This window comes from Bacillus rossius, chromosome 2 (assembly GCF_032445375.1).
Source record: "Bacillus rossius redtenbacheri isolate Brsri chromosome 2, Brsri_v3, whole genome shotgun sequence".
Classification (NCBI taxonomy): Eukaryota; Metazoa; Arthropoda; class Insecta; order Phasmatodea; family Bacillidae; genus Bacillus; species Bacillus rossius.
The window spans coordinates 86,081,452-86,108,550 of record NC_086331.1 but is presented as its reverse complement, the minus strand read 5'-3'; the positions used below and the strand labels follow the sequence as shown (position 1 = coordinate 86,108,550).

The following is a 27,099-nucleotide window of genomic DNA, read 5'->3' as shown; positions in this document are numbered from 1 at the left end:
ATTAAAGCATAATCTTTTATGAATTCATTTTCTAGTAGTTATATTCTATTTAATTGGAAATCAAACCAAAAGTGATTTTTTTTTAAGTACTTAGTATCGGAATAGGTCCCCCACAGATTAATACTACCTTTTACCTCTGCGTAAAAACGTTTTGTCACCACATACACAATAGTGTTGAAAGAATTACAAGAATAAAACACCCGAGTATTTTTCACTCAAGATGAGACTTTATATGAGCAATAAACCTTTTAGTTGCAAACTTTTGAACTGCAATCCTAGAGTTCAGGAGTCTGCAGCTTGGGAGCTAATGCCTATTCCACACATGCACAATGCATAAGAAATAAACTGTTACAATTGTTCATACATTATAATCAAAGTACAATTAAAAAATAAGCACTTTCAGCAATATTACCAGTCCTGTCTAATTCAGTTACTGACAAGAAAGTTGAGGAATTCACGAATGCTTATTTTGAGCTGGAGATTTCCTGAGTACGGTGACTTTCTAAATGTAAATTAAGCTTCCACTTTCTCGTCAGCAAAAGGCACGCGAAAGAAACTTCTAACATCTCCGTAAACAGTCGTTCCGCTATAGAAGAAGTATGCTACATTTACGACACTATAACTATTCTTAAGCTTATGAATGAAAGGCTTTGTGAATTATTTTCAGAGAGAAAGTATTATAAAGTGCGCGGATACATGTAGAAAGGCTCGAGATAGATAACTGATAAGATGATGGTGTGCTTCCAACCACTCGGGTATACCAACCGTGTGCTCATGAACTTGAGTCATACTGGAGTTTGGGATCCAAAAGTAGTCAGACAGTCTTCTCCTTGTCGACCACCAAGGGTTTCAAGTCTTTAGTATCAGAGTATCACGCTGCGTTGGTCGTTATCCATACGTATGTTATTCGTTTATTCCTTCTTTTGTTATCGATTCTTTTGTCAATTGTTCGTTCTTTGGAACGTTATTTCGTTTTTGTTCTTTGTTCGTTGGTCATTTATACGTTCGTTCTTTTATAGTTCGTAATTCGATGATTCGTTTCTTCGTTCATAAAAAATTTGTTCGTTACAAGGTTGACATATATTTGTTCATTCGTTATTATTTCGTTTGTTCGCTATTTATTGGTACGTTAATTGTCTCCCCTCACACTAGGCACTCAATGGCGTGGTCAGATATAAGCCATGGTGTTTGTAAAGAAACTCATCAAAGAGCTTCAAGTAATTAAATTGTGGCTTTAATTATGGCCACTCAAGTTGAAAAATTATAGAGGAAGTAGCCTTCTCTTTGAAGACGTATTAGGAAACATTGATAAACAGTAGTACATAGTGTAAGTTGTAAAAAAAAATTCACGTTTTAAAAATAGCACTTGAAGGTCATCAGATAGCAAAGAATGCGTATTAAAGCATCATCTTCTGAAAACTTTCCTGAGGGAATAACACCGGACCAGCCGCTTTACTGTGAGGGTTTGGGTTGGAAAGGGGGGGGGGGGGGGGGGGAGGTAGCATTCAATTTCACTCCCGTCTGACCTCCAAAAACAAGCCTATTAAAAATGTTTTCCTGTTCTGGCTTCATTTGGCCCCCCTCACGGCAAATCCTAGCTACGCCCAAGAGGCCACTCAAAACGCGCCTCTCCGTTGTCACATGACCACGCGGAGCTGTGGAGCTGTGGCGCTGTGGAGCTGTGGAGCTGTGGAGCTGTGGCTTGGGGCTGCGATTCCGTGCGCCGCCTGGTCACGTGGTCGGTTCGTTGTGGCCCACTGGCGCGTAGGCCATGCAGGCCATGTGGCTGTTTATGAGAGTGATGGTGTCACGTTCCCACGCGGAAACGTTTTTTTTTTTAGAAGTGCAGGACAAGACTGCAATCTGGGAATACTCGCATAGAGAGGAAACAAAAAAAAAGTTTTAAAAATATTACTGTCGCTTAGGATCGGATGTATCACATATCTTACTGACGTGACAACGTCTAATAAATCGACGAACGCCGGCTGCACGCACGAAAAAGGATGAATCATAGTCCCGTTACGCATGTCCTGTTACGCTTTGTCCCGTTACGCTCATTGTACGCTTGCGCCGCATCTATCTCTCTTCCACTCGATTGGAACAACCATCGATTTGACTTTTTCGAGGGACATTAAACTTGAAACTCTCCCATTCGTTTCCTACTTCTCCTATCATCGTCCTATCCTGAACAGAATAACACAGATTGAAAGAAGTTAAATAGCAAACATGTATAAAAGTTATAGTTAAAATAATCTCTTCGTTAAAGTAATAAACATATTAGAATTAATGAGTGCAAATAAAAGTAAATTGATCAATTAAATTGTAGATTTAATTTCACTCCTTCTTTGTATCCATACAAAATAGTGATAATTCAATAAAAAATATTCAATTTTATTCATAAAAGTATGCAATCATTTCATCAATGTTTTGTTATGACGTTGTCACGTTAAACTATCGTCCGTAAACCGACTTTCCAGACAACCAATTTTTTTTAACGATTTCTTTAGCTGTAGCAACAACTCAAAACAATGCGCTTGCTTCCTTCCTTTATACAAAGAGTTTGGAATGTGACGAGAAGCGAATCTCGCGCGTTTAGTTGGTTCGTTATTGGTTTGTTATTAGTTAGTTTGTTCTTTGTTCGTTATTTATTCTTTGGTTTTGTTTTCATTGACTCGTTTGTTCGTTATTAGTTTGTTAGTTGGGTTTTTCTCAGACTGGTGAGGTGTACATATCACTCTGTCCAATCGCATAGTTACGTACGAAGCGGTTCTCGAAGAGGAAATGCTGTCGTAACATGTAATGTCAGTCCAAAAGGGAAAACTGCCGTGTGCTGATAATAGTTTCCTGCCAGACGTTTCGTAACTACTGAGAGCGAGCTTTACTATCTTCGGCAGCCTGTGTGACGCCACAGAAGTTGCTTCAGTGCCGTAGCCGCAGGTATAGTTCAGCGCCAGGTGACGCTAAATATTGGCCTTATTCATTTCCGTGGTGGACCGTTGGTGCCTCGACGCAGTGTATGAAACGTCGATAACACCACGAAGAAAGCATTGGAGGAAAATACGCAAAAAAAAGCCTCAATGCTTAATAAACAACATTTCGTGGTTTACTATAGTTTCGGTAAGTTTTGTCTTTCCTTTGTTGTTGGTAAGATATTTACTGTTACTTTGTATTTACAGGACCCCGTAAGACTACATGAATTAGATATATTTCGAAAAAATCTAAATATTTTAGTTCGTCACCATTTTGCGACATCCGGAAAATTACTACCCATTTTTTATTTCGGGTTTCCTATGCAACCATATTTTAATCAAGGGTTTTATATATAATTTTCGTGGAAAAGGTGATTTGCGTAATTTTGCATAAATTACTTCAATATTCATACATAGGCAAAATAAATAGAAAATATTTGCCGAGTTCGTTAATGAAAAATTGGACAAAAAGGAGTATAAATAGTGAGGGTTTTTTGAAAACTGCAAAAAAAAAGTTAACTCTCTTAGTATGAAAAATATTGCATCCGTCTACACTTGTTTCTTTCTTTAATTACTACGGTACTAAAATTGAGGGCAAGATACAGATTTATTTTCTTCTCGATCACTCATCACATAGTTTATGGTTGTTTTACTACTCATTCATCAACTCTATCCATATCAACTTCCAAAATCCAAAATGTTTTCGCAGTATTACACAAATCATGCAGGTTTTTCCATCCTTTGTATGCAACCCAGACAGACATAGTATTAGTTCGTTTATGCAGAGAAAAAATGTTGTCTTTTAGGGATTTGCTGTGGCACAGCGCGGAAAACCCTTCTTATACGAATCCAATGTAACAGACTTAGGCCGTGGGCAACAACAGTCCTCATATAAATCGTATCACTTATTATTAAAATATATATATATATTGCTTGGTATCACTCAAATATGGTTACATAATAGATACAAATTCCAAATATTAAATTTAAATAATTTTTTTTTACAATTTAGAATTTTTTCAAACTATAATAAAAATACAAAAATTGTGTAATACGTTATTTAAAAAAATTTATTTTAAAAATATTTATGTAGTCATTTAATACCCCCAAATCGAACTATACGATACATATTAAATTAGTTCGTTTGAAAATGTGAATTAAATTTATTGTTTACAGAAATATAGTTAAAAAAATAGTTTTGCAAAAAATGGCATCGATATCAAGGGCTTCAGTTATACTGTACGGTTCATTATTGTTCGTAGCCTATGCATGCCCTGTTGTATGGACTATCGGAACAATCTTCTTAATATATCTGTTCATCATAGTATACCAAATACTCTGAATTAACGTGCATTATTTTATTTTATTGTGTCTTTAATATAGGTTAATCTTAACAATATTATACTCTGTTCTTACCACACTGAAAACGCTATTATATGTACAAAAACAAACGATAAGCAATTATTTTATAGGTTTTATTAACATAAATTGACAAACATGTGAGCCACTTAATAACAATCGCGAAACTCAATAACATACATTTCTCAACCATGGTGCACCATGCTTATCAAATAAGATTAATAATAACGACCATATTCTGTAGTATAATATAATAAAAATTCCTAACTATCACTTAATTATGTAGGACACAACCACTACAAAAGTTCACGAGCTGTTAAGTCTACAAATTATTTATGTAATATAAATTAAAATTATTCTTTTGAGCTCGTGGTTTTTTTCTTTCTTTTTGCACCGGAACTAAATTCAGCGGTAGCAACACATTTTCTCAGCATACCTCTTAGCTTAAAAGTCTACCATTAGCGTGTACAAAGTCAATATTACGGGGAGCTTATATAATGTCTAAGCAAATAAATGGCCGAAGAGTGCAGACAGTTGTTATGGGCCTCAAATTACAAGTTTGACAGTATTAGCGTCACGATGTCTGATGGTTCAAAACTCACCATATCATACAACATGACTACATGGAGCATTAATGAAAATCATGGACACTAAATTTAAAACACTTCAAACAAACGAGTCTTTGTGCTGTAGGACACGATCTATTGCATAAAAATATGCTAGAGGCTCTTATACCTTCAAGATCTAACAATAGTAATTAGCTAGACTATCAATATTCAGCGAAAATATTAAATTATAGTTCAAGCACGATTGCTCGATGCTTCAAAATATGGCCTCCGAGTCTCTCCTCTTTTTAGCCTCCACGTCCTTGTTCGTATAATTTTTTTAAAATTATGTCACTTGACAATGGGAAAAAAAAGCTTTGAAATTGGCCCCTTCAAGGCGACAGGCCTTCGGTACGCGCAAAATAAAAAAATAAAAATTGTAAACAGTAGTATAGGAATGGGGCCCCGGGCGCACGGGTTCTGGGTGTGGTGCCGGTGCCGGTGTCCGCCATCTTGGATTGTGACGTCACGGCGGCCATCTTGGATGGTTGTGACCTTGACCTTTGACCTTGACCTTGAATTTGGTCCTCTAAAATCGCCAAAATCCGCCAAAATTGGGCAAAAATTGCCCAAAATTCCTCAAAATTCGTCAAAATTTACATTTCTGTGAAAAAAATTCCGCCAAAAAATCTCAAAAAATTCCTCAATTCAAAAATTAGGATTTCGAAAATCCTCAAAAGTCATTTTGTCTTAGAAAGAACCCAAATTCCTAAAAGAGGCTTAAGCATCCTTGTTTACAGCCTCCGATAAGCCTCTTACGTCATCTAGGATTATGACCGCCATCTTGGATTATGTCGTCACCATTGCAGTTTCCGTTACGTCCGCCATCTTGAAAATCTTTATTTATTATCCGATTTTAACGAAATTTTTTTTTAAAATTATAAAAAAATTCAAATAATAAAATTTTAATAAATTATTTATAAAAAATATACTTTTACGACACGGAGCTCGGAGTCCTCGGTTCGAACCCGGTGAGGGCAAAAAAATTAAAAAATGGCGACCGATCCTTCACTCACAGTGACTGCTGGCATACTGACTCCCACCACTTTTTTCAAAGAATATATCGTCACCTAGTATGACGTCATGTACGCCATCTTGAAATTTGGACGTCATCTTGAAAAGCTTTATTTATTATCCGATTTTAATGAAAAAAATTCCAAAATTCATCAAAAAATTAACGTATTTGAATTCTGTTAGATTATATCGATGTACGTCCTTGGTTCGATTCCCGGCGAGAGTAAACGGTCGATCCTTCCTCCATGAAAGCTACCTAGACTGATCTACCACCACCAGTACCAAGGTATATATCATCAACTGGTATGACATCATGTCCGCCATCTTGTCTTCATCCGCTGGAGACCACCATCTTGTTTTCGTCAGCTAGAGTGTGCCGATACCATGTAGTATAATTATCTGGTCACTAAACTTGTGTCCTCAACTGTTGACATTGAACATTGACCTTGAACTTTGACCTTGACCTTGAAATTTGACCTTGCCTTGACCTTGAAATTTGACCTTGACCTTGAAATTTGACCTTGACCTTGAAATTTGACCTTGACCTTGGAATTTGACTTTGTCCCTGAAATTTGACTTTGTCCTTGTCGACCATCATGGATCCGACATTTTATGTTCAGTACACGCTACCAGAGGATACCACCTGCTGGAGTACGCCATCTTGTGTGTGTACTTGTATTATAGAGTACATTTCCATCTGGATAATTTTATTCTAACCCGCTACAGTGCAGTAATCATTTATTACCGAGGTGCCCCCGCCATCATGAAATTCGACCGCCATCTTGAAATCATGTAATAATGTAGCTAGAAAAGCGGGAAAAAATCCAAAATTCATTAAATAAATCACTCATTAACTTACATATAGATTCGATCCGCTCCAGTCCTTGGCTCGATCCTCGATCGATGCAAAACATTTAATTTTATGAAAAAAAAATAATAATTCCAATAAACCATGTTCAACATTCGTAAAGAGACTTTAAATCCTCTACTACCATCATCCTATCAGACGTCAAGACTACCATATTGGAAATTCGTAATTGTAATGCTAGAGATTCGGGAAAAAGTTCAAAACTCATTAAATAAATTTGTAATCTATATACTGATTGATTAGATCGACTAAGGTCCTTGGTTCGATCCCTTGTCGATACAAAACAACTTTAATTTTAAAAAAGTACCAGAAAAGTGTAAGGTTCGAGGAATAAAACACCTAAAAGTCTTTTACAAACATAATATTTATCACACAATTTCTATCCTACTACAGAATCACTTGCGAAAGCCAGCAATCTTATAAAAATTTAGCCCTGCATAGACGTACAACGACTACTTCTTAGCTCCAAATGGCTCCAAATGCTCCAAACGGCCTCCAAATGGCTCCAAATGCTCCAAACGGCCTCCAAATGCTTGACAGCTCCAAATTTTTCCAGCAGCTCCAAATGCTCCAAATGCTTGACAGCTCCAACAGCTCCAACAGCCTCCAAATGCTTGACAGCTCCAAATGTTTCCAGCAGCTCCAAATGCTCCAAATTCTTGACAGCTCCAAATGGCTCCAAATGTTCCAAACGGCCTCCAAATGGCTCCAACAGCCTCCAAATGCTTAACACAGCTCTAAATGGCTCCAAATGCTCCAAACGGCCTCCAAATGCTTGACAGCTCCAAATGTCTCCAGCAGCTCCAAATGCTCCAACAGCTCCAAAAAAAGGCTCCAAATGCAACAGCCTCCAAATGCTTAACACAGCTCCAAATGGCTCCAAATGCTTGACAGCTCCAAATGCATAACACAGCTCCAAATGGCTCCAAATGCTGCAAACGGCCTCCAAATGCTTGACAGCTCCAAATGTCTCCAGCAGCTCCAAAATGCTCCAACAGCCTCCAAATGCTTAACACAGCTCCAAATGGCTCCAAATGCTTGGCAGCTCCAAATGCTTCAAAAGGCTCCAAATGCTCCAAATGGCTCCAACAGCTCCAAAAGACTCCAAATGCTTCAAAAGGCTCCAATTGCTCCAAGAGCTCCATCTTCAATTGGTTCCAACTGATTCCTATTACTTTTATCGAACTTGGCATGATTACTAACATGTCTTTATCAGTATACATTTTGACTGGCAGTGGTAACGTTTTTTACACCTTTAAGTTATAAGTTTTATTTAGAAATCAGATTTCGATAAATGATAGCTTCCATCTGGAAAGAAAATATATTAATTTATCTTCAAGTTTATACACATACATTTAATTTAATCCATTATTGTATGTAGCCAGCTTCCCTCAGTTCTTTGAGTATGAAGGATATTTCTTTAATGTTCGAATAGTTTCCTGCACAAAGCGATCCATGTAGTAGTCGTAGCCTGTTAACCAATATGTTAGGATCTTCCCATGAGGTATAATCAATCTCTTCTGCTGCCTTCATCATCCTTGCATGTTTATAATAAATATTATCTCTGGTGTCTATCGTTTTAACACCAACCACAAGGTCACTTTCGTCATCTTGCCAGTGATTATCACAAGCTTGATCAGGATAATTTATTTTATTACGTCGTTTCCATCGTTTTGGTCTCAAACCACCATCACAGTCTTCGCTCTTGCATGCTTTTGGTGCTTCAGTACAGTACTCAATCATGTCAGCCTCAGATGTGTCACCACAATCTTCAATCATGCCAGCTTCTGATGTGTCACCACAGTCTTCAATCATGTCAGCACCACAAACTTGATCAGGATAATTTATTTTATTACGTCGTTTCCATCGTTTTGGTCTCAGACTGCCATCACAGTCTTCGATCTTGCCTGCTTTATGTGTTTCAGTACAGTACTCAATCATGTCAGCCTCAGATGTGTCACCACAATCTTCAATCATGCCAGCCTCAGATGATTCATCAAAGTCTTCGACCTTGTAAGCTTCAGGTGGTTCTCCATCTTTCACATTTTCATGGAGACGACTAGATATTGGAGTAAATATATTTTCATTTCTAATGTGGTTACAACTTCCTTCGTTTGTTTTAAATTTTAAATTATTATCTTGATCTAGATCAGTAATTTTAGCATTAGCTTTTTCGCCTTCGTTCCTCTTCCGCGATGTTGTAGCCCAGTCTTCGTTATCTTTATTCATCTTAATTGTACAGGTCTTGTAATGTCTATCCAAGTAATATCTTCTACCAAAGGATTTCTGACACTGACTGCAATGAAATGGTTTTTGACAAGGACCCAAATTACACTCGCTTCTCTCATGTCGTTTAGCATTCTTTCTCAAGGTAAACACCTTGCTACAGTATCTACAGTGATGACGTTTTGATACAGCAACAAATCCCGTTTCAGGATTCATATTAGTTATTGAGACTAATGCCAGATGCAAACTAAGAGTTTTAAATTAGATATATTACTTAAATAGAATTTTTTAATTATTTCATCAGCGAGAATTAATTTATCTCATTCAAAGGTACTTGTTGCAAGTAGTTCTGCTTTTCAACAACAGATGTCGCCACATGTTACTTGCAGGTAAATAATATTTAGTTCTTTTATGCGGGATGCGGGATGCTCACTAACGATCGCAAAAGAAGGATGGCTTCGCTAGACTCCAAGGAGAAGGAAGTTCGTCCATCCTGTTAGTGCTTCTTAGATTTCTCAGAGATTATTTGACTGAGTAATGATATTTTTTTTTTTTTTAAATTTCCACCTGATAAAAATATTACAAGTGCTGATTTATTGGCAGAATTTCAATAATTAAATGCAACCTTGAATCAAAAAAAAATGACATGACTCATTAAGTAAAAAATTCTTCATGCAGAGATCAATTCCTCATCAGTAACCAGAAGCACTCGGAGAAAACCATCAGATGTCTAGTCAGGAATAATCAGAAGCACCCAGAGAAAACCATCAAAATATTGTCAAGAATAATCAGGAGCACACGGAGAAAACTACCATAATATTGTCAAGAATAAACGGGAGCACACGGAGAAATCCACCATAATATTGACAAGAATAATCAGGAGCACACGGAGAAAACCACCGCAAGTTTTCTTTGATATCATAAAATTTCAGGGGAAAAAAAATAATAAAAAATAAAAATAAATTAATAAAAAATTAAAAAAAAATAAAATAAAAAATACATAAATATATTCTGCTAGCTTGTGAACTTCTCATTGTTGAACAAAGATAGAGTTCTAGTACAAGCCAGAATTTTATGTATTTTTTATTTTATTTTTTTTTAATTTTTTATTAATTTTTTTTATTTTTTATTATTTTTTTTCCCTGAAATTTTATGATATCAAAGAAAACTTGCGGTGGTTTTCTCCGTGTGCTCCTGATTATTCTTGTCAATATTATGGTGGATTTCTCCGTGTGCTCCCGTTTATTCTTGACAATATTATGGTAGTTTTCTCCGTGTGCTCCTGATTATTCTTGACAATATTTTGATGGTTTTCTCTGGGTGCTTCTGATTATTCCTGACTAGACATCTGATGGTTTTCTCCGAGTGCTTCTGGTTACTGATGAGGAATTGATCTCTGCATGAAGAATTTTTTACTTAATGAGTCATGTCATTTTTTTTTGATTCAAGGTTGCATTTAATTATTGAAATTCTGCCAATAAATCAGCACTTGTAATATTTTTATCAGGTGGAAATTTAAAAAAAAAAAATATCATTACTCAGTCAAATAATCTCTGAGAAATCTAAGAAGCACTAACAGGATGGACGAACTTCCTTCTCCTTGGAGTCTAGCGAAGCCATCCTTCTTTTGCGATCGTTAGTGAGCATCCCGCATCCCGCATAAAAGAACTAAATATTATTTACCTGCAAGTAACATGTGGCGACATCTGTTGTTGAAAAGCAGAACTACTTGCAACAAGTACCTTTGAATGAGATAAATTAATTCTCGCTGATGAAATAATTAAAAAATTCTATTTAAGTAATATATCTAATTTAAAACTCTTAGTTTGCATCTGGCATTAGTCTCAATAACTAATATGAATCCTGAAACGGGATTTGTTGCTGTATCAAAACGTCATCACTGTAGATACTGTAGCAAGGTGTTTACCTTGAGAAAGAATGCTAAACGACATGAGAGAAGCGAGTGTAATTTGGGTCCTTGTCAAAAACCATTTCATTGCAGTCAGTGTCAGAAATCCTTTGGTAGAAGATATTACTTGGATAGACATTACAAGACCTGTACAATTAAGATGAATAAAGATAACGAAGACTGGGCTACAACATCGCGGAAGAGGAACGAAGGCGAAAAAGCTAATGCTAAAATTACTGATCTAGATCAAGATAATAATTTAAAATTTAAAACAAACGAAGGAAGTTGTAACCACATTAGAAATGAAAATATATTTACTCCAATATCTAGTCGTCTCCATGAAAATGTGAAAGATGGAGAACCACCTGAAGCTTACAAGGTCGAAGACTTTGATGAATCATCTGAGGCTGGCATGATTGAAGATTGTGGTGACACATCTGAGGCTGACATGATTGAGTACTGTACTGAAACACATAAAGCAGGCAAGATCGAAGACTGTGATGGCAGTCTGAGACCAAAACGATGGAAACGACGTAATAAAATAAATTATCCTGATCAAGTTTGTGGTGCTGACATGATTGAAGACTGTGGTGACACATCAGAAGCTGGCATGATTGAAGATTGTGGTGACACATCTGAGGCTGACATGATTGAGTACTGTACTGAAGCACCAAAAGCATGCAAGAGCGAAGACTGTGATGGTGGTTTGAGACCAAAACGATGGAAACGACGTAATAAAATAAATTATCCTGATCAAGCTTGTGATAATCACTGGCAAGATGACGAAAGTGACCTTGTGGTTGGTGTTAAAACGATAGACACCAGAGATAATATTTATTATAAACATGCAAGGATGATGAAGGCAGCAGAAGAGATTGATTATACCTCATGGGAAGATCCTAACATATTGGTTAACAGGCTACGACTACTACATGGATCGCTTTGTGCAGGAAACTATTCGAACATTAAAGAAATATCCTTCATACTCAAAGAACTGAGGGAAGCTGGCTACATACAATAATGGATTAAATTAAATGTATGTGTATAAACTTGAAGATAAATTAATATATTTTCTTTCCAGATGGAAGCTATCATTTATCGAAATCTGATTTCTAAATAAAACTTATAACTTAAAGGTGTAAAAAACGTTACCACTGCCAGTCAAAATGTATACTGATAAAGACATGTTAGTAATCATGCCAAGTTCGATAAAAGTAATAGGAATCAGTTGGAACCAATTGAAGATGGAGCTCTTGGAGCAATTGGAGCCTTTTGAAGCATTTGGAGTCTTTTGGAGCTGTTGGAGCCATTTGGAGCATTTGGAGCCTTTTGAAGCATTTGGAGCTGCCAAGCATTTGGAGCCATTTGGAGCTGTGTTAAGCATTTGGAGGCTGTTGGAGCATTTTGGAGCTGCTGGAGACATTTGGAGCTGTCAAGCATTTGGAGGCCGTTTGCAGCATTTGGAGCCATTTGGAGCTGTGTTATGCATTTGGAGCTGTCAAGCATTTGGAGCCATTTGGAGCTGTGTTAAGCATTTGGAGGCTGTTGCATTTGGAGCCTTTTTTTGGAGCTGTTGGAGCATTTGGAGCTGCTGGAGACATTTGGAGCTGTCAAGCATTTGGAGGCCGTTTGGAGCATTTGGAGCCATTTAGAGCTGTGTTAAGCATTTGGAGGCTGTTGGAGCCATTTGGAGGCCGTTTGGAACATTTGGAGCCATTTGGAGCTGTGTTATGCATTGGAGGCTGTTGGAGCATTTGGAGCCTTTTTTTTTGGAGCTGTTGGAGCATTTGGAGCCTTTTGAAGCATTTGGAGCTGTCAAGAATTTGGAGCATTTGGAGCTGCTGGAAACATTTGGAGCTGTCAAGCATTTGGAGGCTGTTGGAGCTGTTGGAGCTGTCAAGCATTTGGAGCATTTGGAGCTGCTGGAAAAATTTGGAGCTGTCAAGCATTTGGAGGCCGTTTGGAGCATTTGGAGCCATTTGGAGGCCGTTTGGAGCATTTGGAGCCATTTGGAGCTAAGAAGTAGTCGTTGTACGTCTATGCAGGGCTAAATTTTTATAAGATTGCTGGCTTTCGCAAGTGATTCTGTAGTAGGATAGAAATTGTGTGATAAATATTATGTTTGTAAAAGACTTTTAGGTGTTTTATTCCTCGAACCTTACACTTTTCTGGTACTTTTTTAAAATTAAAGTTGTTTTGTATCGACAAGGAATCGAACCAAGGATCTTAGTCGATCTAATCAATCAGTATATAGATTACAAATTCATTTAATGAGTTTTGAACTTTTTCCCGAATCTCTAGCATTACAATTACGAATTTCCAATATGGTAGTCTTGACGTCTGATAGGATGATGGTAGTAGAGGATTTAAAGTCTCTTTACGAATGTTGAACATGGTTTATTGGAATTATTATTTTTTTTTCATAAAATTAAATGTTTTGCATCGATCGAGGATCGAGCCAAGGACTGGAGCGGATTGAATCTATATGTAAGTTAATGAGTGATTTATTTAATGAATTTTGGATTTTTTCCCGCTTTTCTAGCTACATTATTACATGATTTCAAGATGGCGGTCGAATTTCATGATGGCGGGGGCACCTCGGTAATAAATGATTACTGCACTGTAGCGGGTTAGAATAAAATTATCCAGATGGAAATGTACTCTATAATACAAGTACACACACAAGATGGCGTACTCCAGCAGGTGGTATCCTCTGGTAGCGTGTACTGAACATAAAATGTCGGATCCATGATGGTCGACAAGGACAAAGTCAAATTTCAGGGACAAAGTCAAATTCCAAGGTCAAGGTCAAATTTCAAGGTCAAGGTCAAATTTCAAGGTCAAGGTCAAATTTCAAGGTCAAGGCAAGGTCAAATTTCAAGGTCAAGGTCAAAGTTCAAGGTCAATGTTCAATGTCAACAGTTGAGGACACAAGTTTAGTGACCAGATAATTATACTACATGGTATCGGCACACTCTAGCTGACGAAAACAAGATGGTGGTCTCCAGCGGATGAAGACAAGATGGCGGACATGATGTCATACCAGTTGATGATATATACCTTGGTACTGGTGGTGGTAGATCAGTCTAGGTAGCTTTCATGGAGGAAGGATCGACCGTTTACTCTCGCCGGGAATCGAACCAAGGACGTACATCGATATAATCAAACAGAATTCAAATACGTTAATTTTTTGATGAATTTTGGAATTTTTTTCATTAAAATCGGATAATAAATAAAGCTTTTCAAGATGACGTCCAAATTTCAAGATGGCGTACATGACGTCATACTAGGTGACGATATATTCTTTGAAAAAAGTGGTGGGAGTCAGTATGCCAGCAGTCACTGTGAGTGAAGGATCGGTCGCCATGTTTTAATTTTTTTGCCCTCACCGGGTTCGAACCGAGGACTCCGAGCTCCGTGTCGTAAAAGTATATTTTTTATAAATAATTTATTAAAATTTTATTATTTGAATTTTTTTATAATTTTAAAAAAAAATTTCGTTAAAATCGGATAATAAATAAAGATTTTCAAGATGGCGGACGTAACGGAAACTGCAACGGTGACGACATAATCCAAGATGGCGGTCATAATCCTAGATGACGTAAGAGGCTTATCGGAGGCTGTAAACAAGGATGCTTAAGCCTCTTTTAGGAATTTGGGTTCTTTCTAAGACAAAATGACTTTTGAGGATTTTCGAAATCCTAATTTTTGAATTGAGGAATTTTTTGAGATTTTTTGGCGGAATTTTTTTCACAGAAATGTAAATTTTGACGAATTTTGAGGAATTTTGGGCAATTTTTGCCCAATTTTGGCGGATTTTGGCGATTTTAGAGGACCAAATTCAAGGTCAAGGTCAAAGGTCAAGGTCACAACCATCCAAGATGGCCGCCGTGACGTCAAAATCCAAGATGGCGGACACCGGCACCGGCACCACACCCAGAACCCGTGCGCCCGGGGCCCCATTCCTATACTACTGTAAACATAAACAATAATTTAGCAGTTATCAGTCTATACATTACTATAAACATAATAATTAGGCATTTAATAAAACCTAGCACAATATTATATTCACGTTGGCACGCGGATTTACGTTGCAAATAGCATTTCAGAGAGCATACACACCGGTTTAATTAGTCTCTTCGGTGCACTGCTGCAGTTCAATTCTATGGTCGTCGGTAACTAAATGAAAAAAATACTATCACATGAAAATGTCAGCATATACTGTGTGATATTTCAGCGCACAATACTTTGCAAAATTATCTACATTAGACGTTTCCTCTTAGTCCACTCTAGAAATATTCACGCCTATAGGTACAGTTATGGTAAGTTCGTATACGCCCTGTCTTTTCAAAATAACACTAAATACGTTAGTGATTTCTTTATAAGGACTTCTTTATAAGGACGCATTTGTTAACATTTTATTTTTCCTTTCACTTTATCTATTTTCTCCCAAAGGTGATAAAAAAAACACATGTAAAATGTAATAAACTAATGACTTTGATCGCAAAAACCTGTAGACTAGTCATACTAACGTATAGATTTCAAGCACTTTAGAAATAGTTTTTACTATGTATTAATATTTTGCGTGAAACGAAAAATGATGTAAGTAGTATAAAAATGTAGGTCCGGCGGCAGGGTTCAGGGCGTAGCGTTGGTGTCGCTGTCCGGCATTTTGAATTCTGACATCACGGCGGCCAACTTGGATTTCCTTGATTTTGACCTTTGGAATTGACCTTAACCATGACATTCAAATTTTGTCAAAAATGGCCACAAATGAATAAAAATCCTAAACATTTTCCCAGAATTCACCAAAATCCACCAAATTTTCCAGTTTTTAGGGGAAAAAATCAGCCAAAACTCTCAAAACATAAAAAAAAAAAATCCCAGAAGAGATTGATTATACGTCATGGGAAGATCCTAACATAGTGCATTATCACCTGAGACTGTTGGTGGCATCGGTTCGTAGAGGAAACTACACGCATATCTACTAAGTAGCCTCCATACTTAAAGAACTGAGGAAAGCTGGCGACATACAATAACACTTGTTTAACTTGCATGTGTCTAATATTGAAAATTAAAAAAAAAAATTATATTTCAAAAATTTATTGTCTTATTTCTTATGATATGATTTATAACTAATACTGGCTCTCGTAATACAGATTCTTTTTTTTTGCTTCCGAACATGTTTTTTTTTTGTACTTCCAATTGTGCTTCCTTCTCGTTGATTGTGCTTCTAAATGTACTTTCTTTATTATTGAGCTTTCTTTTCGTTGATTTTGCCTCCAATTGTGCTTCCTATTTGTCGAATGTGCTTCCGATTGTCATTAATATTTTGATTGTGCTTTATTTGTGTTGATTGTGTTTCAAATTGTGCTTCCTTTTCGTTGATTGTGCTTTCAATTGTGCTTTATTTCCATTGATAGTGCTTCCTCTTTGTCTAATGTGCTTCGATTGTGCTTACTTATTAATAATGCTTCAATTCGTTGATTGTGCTTCCTTTTATTTGATTGTGCTTCTTTCTAGTTGATTGTGCTTCCGATTGTGGTCCCTTTTCGTTTGTTGTGCTACCAATTGTGCTTCCTTTTAAATGATTGTGCTTCATTTCCATTGATTGTGCTTCCTTTCCATTGATTGTAATTCATTTCCATTGATTGTGCTTCCTATTGTGCTTCCTTTTTTATCTTCCAAATGTGTTTCCTTATGATTTATTGAGACTCGTTATGTCTGTACTCAGGACATGATTGGTCTCGTGGTTGGCAGATGCATAGTCTAAACGCCTGACATTGTACATGGCTTGTTAAAATTGTTTTTCGAGTATCATCTAAAAATACCTCTTGGTTCGGAGAAACTTGGTCTGTACGCCTAACATTGAACGATACCTGGTTAGAACGTATTCCAAATATCGATAAATTAGTCTTCCATGTTAGGAACAGCGACAGCGTATTTATTTCGTCGGTTAGGTATCTTGTATACAGTCGTTTTTCTGAATGATTAATAAACTTATCAAAAGGTTATGATTAACGGAATTTAAAATTTATTTTAAGCTTTAGTTACTCTTATCACAGGCTGAGAATAAAACCAAAAACGGAAATTTCTCGAGTCAATTTTATATTAATAGACTTTTTTTAATGATCTTTAAAAAAATTTCCGCATTTCTAGTTTAATATTACGAATTTACAAGATGGTGGCCAATATGTCATTAACGGCTTACTGGAGGCTGGTAAACTAGGAACCTAAGCTTATTTTATGTATTCCCACCATTTATATTGAAAATAATATTTTTTTTACATAAAATTAAATTTTTTGCATCGATCAACTATTGAACCAAGGACAAGATTCTATCGACACAATCAGTACGTATATCAATTGCAGATTGTTTTATGAATTTTGGAATTTTTCCCTAATTTATAGCAAAATAATTACGATTTTCCAAGATGGTGACCAAGATGGCCAACAAGATTGCGAGTGCTCTGGCAATAAATAAGAACTGGTTTTTAGCGAGTAAAAATGAAACTAATATGGCGGTAGTGGCCTCTAGTATACGAAAACAGTATGTCGGATCCATGATGGTGGCCTCCAGCAGACGAAAACAATATGGCGGACGTGACTTCATACTATATGGGTACATATACCCTGACATTACTTGTGGAAGGTCAGTCTGCCAGTGACTTCCATGGAGGAAGGATCCATCTTCATTTTTTCCCCTCATCAGATTCGAACCAATGACTCCATGACATAAAAGCTTTTTATAATTAAAATTTCATTGATTAAACTTGTTACTAAATTAATTTTGTTCATATTTTTGTTGATAATTACGGATTTTCAAGATGGTGGACAATTTTCAGAATGGTAGAAGTTCTTTTTATTTAAATAAATAACATTTTTAATTAATTTTAATTTTTTTTTCGGATTTTTCAGCATAGAAATTACGGATTTTTAAGATGGCGGGCGGTCAGTCTGCTGGTGGCACCGTGGGGGAAGGATCAATTGCATTTTTATTTTGGCCCTCAGTAGGTTCGAACCGAAGACACCATTATGTAAAAGCTTTTATTTAATTAAAATTTGATTTATTAATTTTTTTATCAAATTAAATTTTTTCCTATTTTTGGATAATAATTACGGATTTTCAAGCTGGCGAACCATTTTCAAAATGGTGGAAGTAATATTATTAAAAATTATCAAGTAGATTTTGTTAATAATATAAAAAAAATTCTTCCTTTTCTAGCATAGAAAATACGGATTTTTCAGATAGCGACCATAACGCAAATAATGGCGATGACACAACTAAAATGGCTGCCATAACATCCTAATTGTCAAGGTCATGACCTGAGTTGCTTAGAGCGACTTGCTTTTAGGACTCTTACTCTCGACTAATCCCTTCACGACACAAATCCAACTGGTCCGATTATTAAATTACCGCATAGTGTACTTAACGTGTGTATTTTCTACTTTGTATTTAGAGCTTCCATTCTAGAACAGCCACTATGACTTGCTATGATGCATGTTACAGGTGGACGGAGATTGCAGCGCAGCATAACACCAGCACATGTGTAGTGCTAGCACTAGAAAAGAAACTTTCAAGTTTTTCCATGGTCACCATTGCATGAGTGAAGCTGCATTGCAATGTCTACACATCAGTACCAGTCGTAAGTAATTCCATGTCATTGCTCACAACGTCACATCTACCTGAAATATACGAAATTTACAGAGCCAATTTTTTCGAAATTCCGTGACTAATGAATGAAAAAATTTAATTCGCCTTATTGTTCACTTATTGTGCCAAGTCGTTCGCTGCGACAATGGAAGTCGTTTGTGCACGAATCTACGAACAAAAGTTTTAGCGCGGGGAATGCCACTTGTTTATTGTAGACTTAGATGATAATTTTATGCCACTACTGTTGGATGCCATTTTTCTTATCTAAAAGCTATTACAAAATATCCATACGTTGATAACACTTCGACAATAACTAAATAAGTTGACACAACTTATAGGTTCGTGCAACTCTTCAAGTGATATTAGAGGCGGCAGCAGATTGTTGGTGGTTATCTAATTATAGTGATGTATGATAGGGATGATGGTAATGATGGTGATGATAGTGATTGTGATGATGCTGGGTTGATAGGTTCGTAGGCTAGTTTGGATCCCCAGCCATCGCCGTGTCGTGCCTGGGCCGTACTAGTCTAGATGATACTGCGGTGGCCGACCATTGCCTTCTGCAGCGTAGGGGGAAAGGACAAAATAACCCCTATTTTCTAACACAACAATAACACACTTCGGAAATCACTTATCTCGCTAAGGGTCCAACCTGGTACCCATGGGTCACCAGCCAGAAACTCAAAAGTGGTTATCTTATTACGAAAACATTTTTAAGGTTCTACGCCCTCGTTCAAATCATATGTTTTCGGGCCATTTAATATGTTTCAACAATATTAGTTTTGTTAAAAAATTCAGAGTTTATATAAATGTTTGTCTGTAGTTCTTTCACATTAATCAATTAAGGATAAATAACTTTACTATTCATTTAAAAATAAACTTCATTTCCCTAGGCCACAAACCACAAATTTTACAATATCTCCTAATATATGAACCTAAAAATAAAGAGTACTTCTTTCGTGCTCGGTTTCCCATGGTGCCTCATGCACGAATACTTTTTTTAATACCCCGAATAACGACTTTGGTAAACGTTTAAAAAGCTTGCTGGTCTCTGCACTGGTCTAACCTTGCTTATCCACCTCGCCAAACATAGATAAAATTATGCAACGGGTTTTCAAACATAACTGCAGTTCTACAAACAGCGCCTGCTTCAGGAACTGCAGGTGAGTGGCCATTCTGATGTGGCGGCCTACACGTCTCGTTGTCATCAGGGTCGTTAGAGACGACGGTGGTTGATGTGATGAAGATGTGGTATTTGCGGACTTAATGTATGTAGGAAACCGGGGTAACCCAAAAAAATGACTCACGGCGACGTCCGCCAGGTTTTTCCACTTGCTAAATATATCTGGACTCATATCCGGCAGGTAATCGAACGCGGAACGCAAGGATAGGAGGTGAGCGACCTTAGTAATAGTAGATCGAGTTCCCCATAAACCCCTCCCCTCCCCAAAAGGAATATTTTTCATCAAGCAGCGAAACATTTGATCCGTTGAATTGTTCAGCCAAGACGTTGGTTCTGATTTTTAGAGAAAAAATCCGCGGATTTCGTCAGTTTTCGCCCATAAACTAAGTAAGGTATTTAAGCAGCGACGCCGGACTCCATGGGAGTTCCGAGAGTTTGGAGAGTTCCGCGAATGAAGGGAAGTGCGACATCGGCGAAGAGGGTGAGAGACCCCTCGAGAGTGGCGCGATGCGGAGCGATGGGATCGAGAGAGTGCGACTGAGTGGCGCGAGAGACTGTGTGTGGACAGGCGCGAGGTAAAGAGCCTAGTTTCAGTGAGGAGTGTGAACTTTGGAACTTGACAGACATTGAGTGACTTGCGAATAAACATTTTTGTGTGTCAGTTATTGGTGATAGGACATATTTAAGTACAGTTATTATTTAGTAGTGTAAATATTATTAATAAATAAAACTTTAATAAAACCACATTGTGCTATCCCTCACAAACCCAGTGCTCTCCAAATATATCTGCAACAATATTTATCGTTAGTATTTTTTTTCGTGATACAAAACGAGTGTGATCTGGCCGTAAGAAATACCTTCATTATCAAAAATCACCTTTTCTGCTCCCGCAATAACGTAGAGTATCTCAAGCTTGTAAACTCTTCTGCTCGCATAATTATGTAGGCATACTGAGGCTTTTAAAATCGTCTGCTCCCATAGAAACGTAAGGGAAACTGAGCCTATCCAACTCATCTGCCTCCACAGTAACGTAGGGAAAGTCAGACTGGCCAACTCATCTGCCCCCATAGTAACATAAGGAAACTCAGGCTGGTCAACTCGCGGCTGAAGATAAACTGGACACGTGTCTTTCAGATGGACTGCGGTGGCCCTGGTGTTCAAGCACTCAGGTTTAATGCAGTTTTTTGGACATACGCCACTGCAATGTCGTATGTCCAAAAAACTGCATTAAATAAAAATTCCCCATTGCATGAATCATTTAAATAAAGCACACAGATCCGCACATAGTCCGTGCTGGTCCTGTTGCCACGCGCACCGACATTACTGATGCACTCCACGACCGCACGCGTGCCGGGTGTCCGAGATTGTTCAGTTTCTTGCAAAGATTGATCCGCAAGGACCTTTTAGCTGAGTTTGTTACACTGCTGGCAACGAATATAAATCTTGAGAATGAAGAAGACGACGATGAAATACAATAATGTTAAGAAAAATTAAAATACTTAAACTATAATGCAGAAGAATAACGAACGAAAGTGAATCAGAAGATATTGAAGATGAATAACTGGTAACAACCAAATCAGTGATGGAGAGGAAGAAGCAGTTATTAGACAAGATTGAAAAAAGTTGGAATTTAAAGATGAAAACAATGATTGTAACAAGGAAGATAAAATGTGTACAGAATAAAAGTAACGAAGACAAGAATGAAAGAAGAAACTGAATTGGGTCCAGAAAAGATGGGAGAAGAAGGAAACGGAGGCTCAGAAAATCAGAGATGGAGAGTGTAGAGGAACTAACCTGATAAGATAGAAAGAAGAAGGAAAGTTTGATAAGACAAAGATAACGACAACTTAAATAATGAAAATGAGTTGTAAGGAAAAAAATAAGTCGGAATTAAAATTTGGAAGATCATATCAATAAAATTAAGCTAACTAAAACCTATCTTATCCATATAAATTAATAGATGTGACTAGGTTATGTTAATAAATATTTTTCTATGCCCCGAAGACGTTTGATTTAAGCTACACAGAGGTAACAAATATATCTAGTAAATAAAATAAGATCGCAGGACTTAAACTCCAACTATACTAGTGTTTGGCTTAGGTGGTTTTGTAATCATCAATTAATAAAGCCGAAATATTCGGAATAATCTGAGTGTGTTACACATAGACACCGTTGGTGTTTACGCTTAACCGTTCATATACATCGAAAAACCATTCTTTTACACGTTACAAATAAATAACGTTGTAGAGTAATAATATATCTATATTTTAGATATTGAATGACATTCTTTACCTTCCAAAATTTACAGAATTTCTAAATTTATAATATATATATAAAAAACTACTTAGATATTTGTGGCAGCACTTAATAATTTTCAGGTTACCTGTTGGCTCAGTTGATCGATCTCTGGCTACTGATTCGGGGTATCGGGTTCGATTCATATTCGTGTTGGCTGTTATGGATTTTTCTTTTGTGGAAAAATTACCTTCCTAGTATCATGACTAAGTATTGCTTAGTCCTCTATCTACATTCTATGAAACGCAGTAGCAAATCACCGCAGAATAATCTCGATTAGCCCGCCTCAATCCCGCCATAACCATTCCCACGCGACGATAACTGGACATTAACCAGCCTTTGGGCAGGTAAGCCCATCATCGTTATCAAATAAGTTAAGATTAAGATATTTTTAATCTTAACTTCAAAGGGCGTGTACCTTTTAGCAACCATCTAAGGTAATTTTCCGTACCATACCTAGCTTATTTTCCATTAGGAATCGTTTCCTGTTTACACCTAAACCTCATAATCTCTCTGGTTTATTATTAGATAATATTTTGGTAAACAATATATGTATGTCCGTTAATTATTCTACCCACACGAACCAAGTCACGGGCACAGCAGGTAAATTATTAAACTAGGTTAAGCTTGTAATTTGTAAAAATAAAATATTGTCTTTGTTACATATGGCTTGTTGGATTCGATAAAAAGTTCTTAGAACCATGAAATTAGGACTCAACTTTTTGTTGGTTATTGACGACTGAAGTAATGTATTTAATTGTGCAGACACAATTTTCACTTGTCAGTTGATCCTTTAGGAACCGCAAACCTCTAGTTGATTTAACACGAGCCGAGACATGGTAAAGGGTGCAATTGTCGCGCGCACCAAATATCCGGTCGTCCTTATGTGTGAGGCAGTGAGCTGTAGTGCAGTATTCTCGTGTTGCTGTATCCCTGTGTCGGGCTTGAAGCGTTTACACTTTCAATTTATGGTTAGTAGTATACAAATGGGCATCCGGGCGCAGGCTTCAGGCTGTGGATGGTGTGGAGTGGGATTGTCGGTCCGCCATATTGGATTGTGTCGTCACGGCGGCCATCTTGGAGGAGTGTAACGGGACATAGCGTAACGGGACAAGTTTGACCTTGACCTTTGACCCTCAAAATTCGCCAAAATTGGGCAAAAATCGCCCAAAATTCCTCAAAATTCGTCAAAATTTACATTTCTGTGAAAAACATTCCGCCAAAAATTCTCAAAAAATTCCACAATCCAAAAATTAGAATTTAGAAAAATCCTCAAAAGTCGTTTTGCCTTAGAAAGAACCCAAAGTCCTGAAAGTGGCTTAAGCATCCTTAGAGCTAGCCGCTTTAAGCCGCCAAGGTCATGACCTTGAAAATAAGGATGCCATGGCAGCCATATTGGATGATGACGTCACCGTTGCAGTTTCCGTTACAGCCGCCATCTTTAAAATCTTCATTTACTATCCGATTTTAATGAAAAAAATTTTAAAAATTATAAAAAAAATTCACTTAATAAAATTTTAATAAAAAATATTTAAAAAATATACTTTTACAACACGGAGTTCGGAGTCCGCGGTTCGAACCCGGTGAGGGCAAAAAAAATTAAAAATGGCGACCGATCCTTCCCTCACAGTGGACGCAGGCAGACTGACCCCCACCACTTTTCTTAAAGCATATATATCGTCACCTAGTATGACGTCATGTTAGTTTAGTTCTTATCCGCTAGAGTGCAGTAATCATTTATTACTGTGACACCCGCCATCTTGAAATTTGGCCGCCATCTTGAAAATCCGTAATTATTTAGCTAGAAATTCGGGAAAAGTTCCAAAATTCATTAAATAAATTTGTAATCTATATACTGATTGATTAGATCGAATAAGGTCCTTGGTTCGATCCCTGGCCGATACAAAACAACTTTCATTTTAAAAAATACCACAAAAGCGACAGGTTTGAGAAAATAAAAACACCGCAAGTTCTTTTAAAAAATTTTATTACATAAATCCAATACACTACTACAAGTACAAAAAAACACTGACAAATTACTAAAGCCTTTTTGGATTCCTCGATTCAAACAGTCTTCTTATTGTACAGACTAAGCCTTTTACATGACTTTAAATGTCTATCCGATCCGTTCATCACCGCAGCCAGACACGGACTGAAGTTCATATCACTTATATAGTCTCATTAGCCGGTACAAAACATGAGTCAAATAAATAACCATGTTCATTATACGTCTCGGAGCATTTTTTATAATGACGATGTAAGCTATCGAGACGTGAAATTAGTTTATTGCACTTATTGCACTGAAATTGTATTCTTTGAACATTATTAGAACAACCGCTTCTTTCATGTCTGCGAGCATTTGAGGTGATAGTAAATGATGCACCACAGTATTTGCACTGATGCGAAGTACGCTCTTCATTAATTGAAGTATTCAATGCTGATGAAACTTCAGCTGATGGCGGAACAGCACATATCGAAGTCTCCTCCAGTGTTGTCAGAGGCGTTGCCAACGGGATCTGCTCCAACATCGTCGGCGCTGACGTCATGGTTCCCGTAGTCGATGGTACATCCTCCATCGAGTTCGACGTTAAAGTCGGTAAAGATGCCATCGAAGTCTCAAGAACAGGCAATTACACGACTTATGCACCAGAATAAACAAACTAGGTGATCCGTACACCGTCGACGGCAGTAACAAACTGAGCGTCCTGCTGTCTAGGACTCGCTTATATACATGCACCGGATGGAATAATACGCTAGTCAAATCAAGAACAATTTATTATAATACTAGAGTCAAAACAACATTAAAAAAATAGAAGCACCATCAACAAAAAAAGGAAGCACATTTGGAAGCACCGACAACGAAAAGGCAGCACATTTGGAAGCACCGTCAACGAAAAGGCAGCACATTTAGAAGCACCGACAACGAAAAGGCAGCACATATGGAAGCACCGACAACGAAAAGGCAGCACATTTGGAAGCACCGACAACGAAAAAGGCAGCACCATCATCGAAAAGGCCGCACATTTGTCATTGGCTCCAATATTAATTGGCAACAATATTCATTGGCTCCAAAATTCATTGGTTCCATCAGTCTATTGATTCCACCAGTCTAGTGACTCCAACAGTTATTGACACCAACAGCCTTTTTCTTCATCAGCTCCAATGAAATTTGGCTAGAATGCTACGAGTCTAAGAGACTATGAGGCTACAATTCTACGAGTGTACAAGACTCCTCCAACTACCTTCAAGTGTATTAAGCTCCAAATGCTCCATCAGCTCCAACACGTAATGTACGCAATGTACGCGCAATACATGCAATTTACACACAATAAATGTAATGATTACACAGTACACACAGGAAACGGATCGTACACACAGTACACACACACAGGAAACGGAACGTACACACAGTACACACAGGAAACGGAACGTACACAGTACACACAGGAAACGGAACGTACACACAGTACACACAGGAAACTAAACGGACACACAGTACACACAGGAAACTAAACGGACACACAGTACACACAGGAAACTAAACGTACACACAGTACACACAGGAAATGGAACGTACACACAGTACACACAGGAAACTGAACGTACACACAGTACACACAGGAAACGGAACGTACACACAGTACACACAGGAAACGAAACGTACACACAGTACACACAGTAAATGGAACGTACACACAGTACACACAGGAAACTGAACGTACACACAGTACACACAGGAAACTAAACAGACACACAGTACACAAAGAAAACGGAACGTACACACAGTACACACAGGAAACGGAACGTACACACAGTACACACAGGAAACGGAACGTACACACAGTACACACAGGAAACGGAACGTACACACAGTACACACAGGAAACGGAACGTACACACAGTACACACAGGAAACGTAATGATCACACATACAGTAGCGGAAACACACACAGGCTTAGTTGTAAATCAGAATACAAGAAATAAAAACATTAAATTTTTACTTTCAATATTTTATTACTTCTCAACATTACACAAATACAAGTAAAAGAAGCCATTATTGTATGTAGCCATCTTTCCTTAGTTCTTTGAGTATGAAGGATATTTCTTTGATGCACGGATAGTTTCCTGCACAAAGCGAGCCATGTAGAAGTCTTAGCCGGTCAACCAATATGTTTGGATCTTTTCATGATGTGTATTCAATCTCTTCTACCACCATCTTACTTGCTTGTTTATTATAAATACTTTTAATATCACAATCGTCCCAGTGATCATAATAAGCATTATCAGATTTATTTATTATAACACGACGTTTCCATCGTTTCGGTCTCAGGACATCGTCACATTCTTCGATCTTGTCAGCTCTAGGTGCTTCATCACAGTCTATGCCTTTGTCAACAGCCTCAGAGTCACTGTAAAAATCACTGTAGAAGACATCCTCTTCACCCAGATTACCGTATGAATTCGCTATCGATGATGTCGAAGTGTCTTCATCGTCTTCATGCTTCCTTTTTAGGAGTCCATCATTTTTACAAAGAATGGAGGATCTACTTAATATAGGCTTGAATGTATTCTCACTTTTCACGGTGTTGATACTTCCATTAGTTTCAGTCTTCCCGAAGCCATTAGCATCTTTCAATTTATGTTCTTCCTCACGATCGGGTGAGCTAATACCATCACGCTCAGGACAAGGAAAATTATTGTCATAATGCAGATCACTCTTCTTTAGTCTAGTGGATCCATCGGTGTCCTCTATGCCGTAAGTAGTCTTGACTTTACATGTTCTACCATGTCTTTTTAAGCTGTCAATTCGTGTTAACAACCTGCCAATTCGTGTTAACAACCTGCTACAACGATTACAGCTTAACATGTTGCGTAGTGGGTTTCTAGCACAATCATTCTTCTCATGACGTCTAGCATTCCTTCTCATGACAAAATCCTTGTCACAGTATCTACAGCGGCTTCCTTCCGATTCAGCTATAGATAACAAATCACGATCCATGGTAGCTTCTGTGACTAA

General features: G+C 37.4%; 1 protein-coding gene across 2 annotated transcripts in view; it reads left to right on the top strand.

Moving 5' to 3' along the window:
• The window catches only part of LOC134529428 (17-beta-hydroxysteroid dehydrogenase 13), a 173,445-nt gene that overhangs the window by 42,344 nt on the left and 104,002 nt on the right, over positions 1-27,099 (top strand). Inside the window, exons 1-2 of one of the 2 annotated variants that reach the window (XM_063363496.1) lie at positions 2,913-3,117; positions 18,461-18,596. In XM_063363496.1, coding sequence (XP_063219566.1) covers positions 18,574-18,596 — 23 coding nt within the window. In that variant the 5' untranslated portion in view covers positions 2,913-3,117; positions 18,461-18,573. Of the gene's footprint in view, positions 1-2,912; positions 3,118-18,460; positions 18,597-27,099 lie in introns of those variants that run through there. The other variant, XM_063363497.1, reaches the window with a different exon arrangement.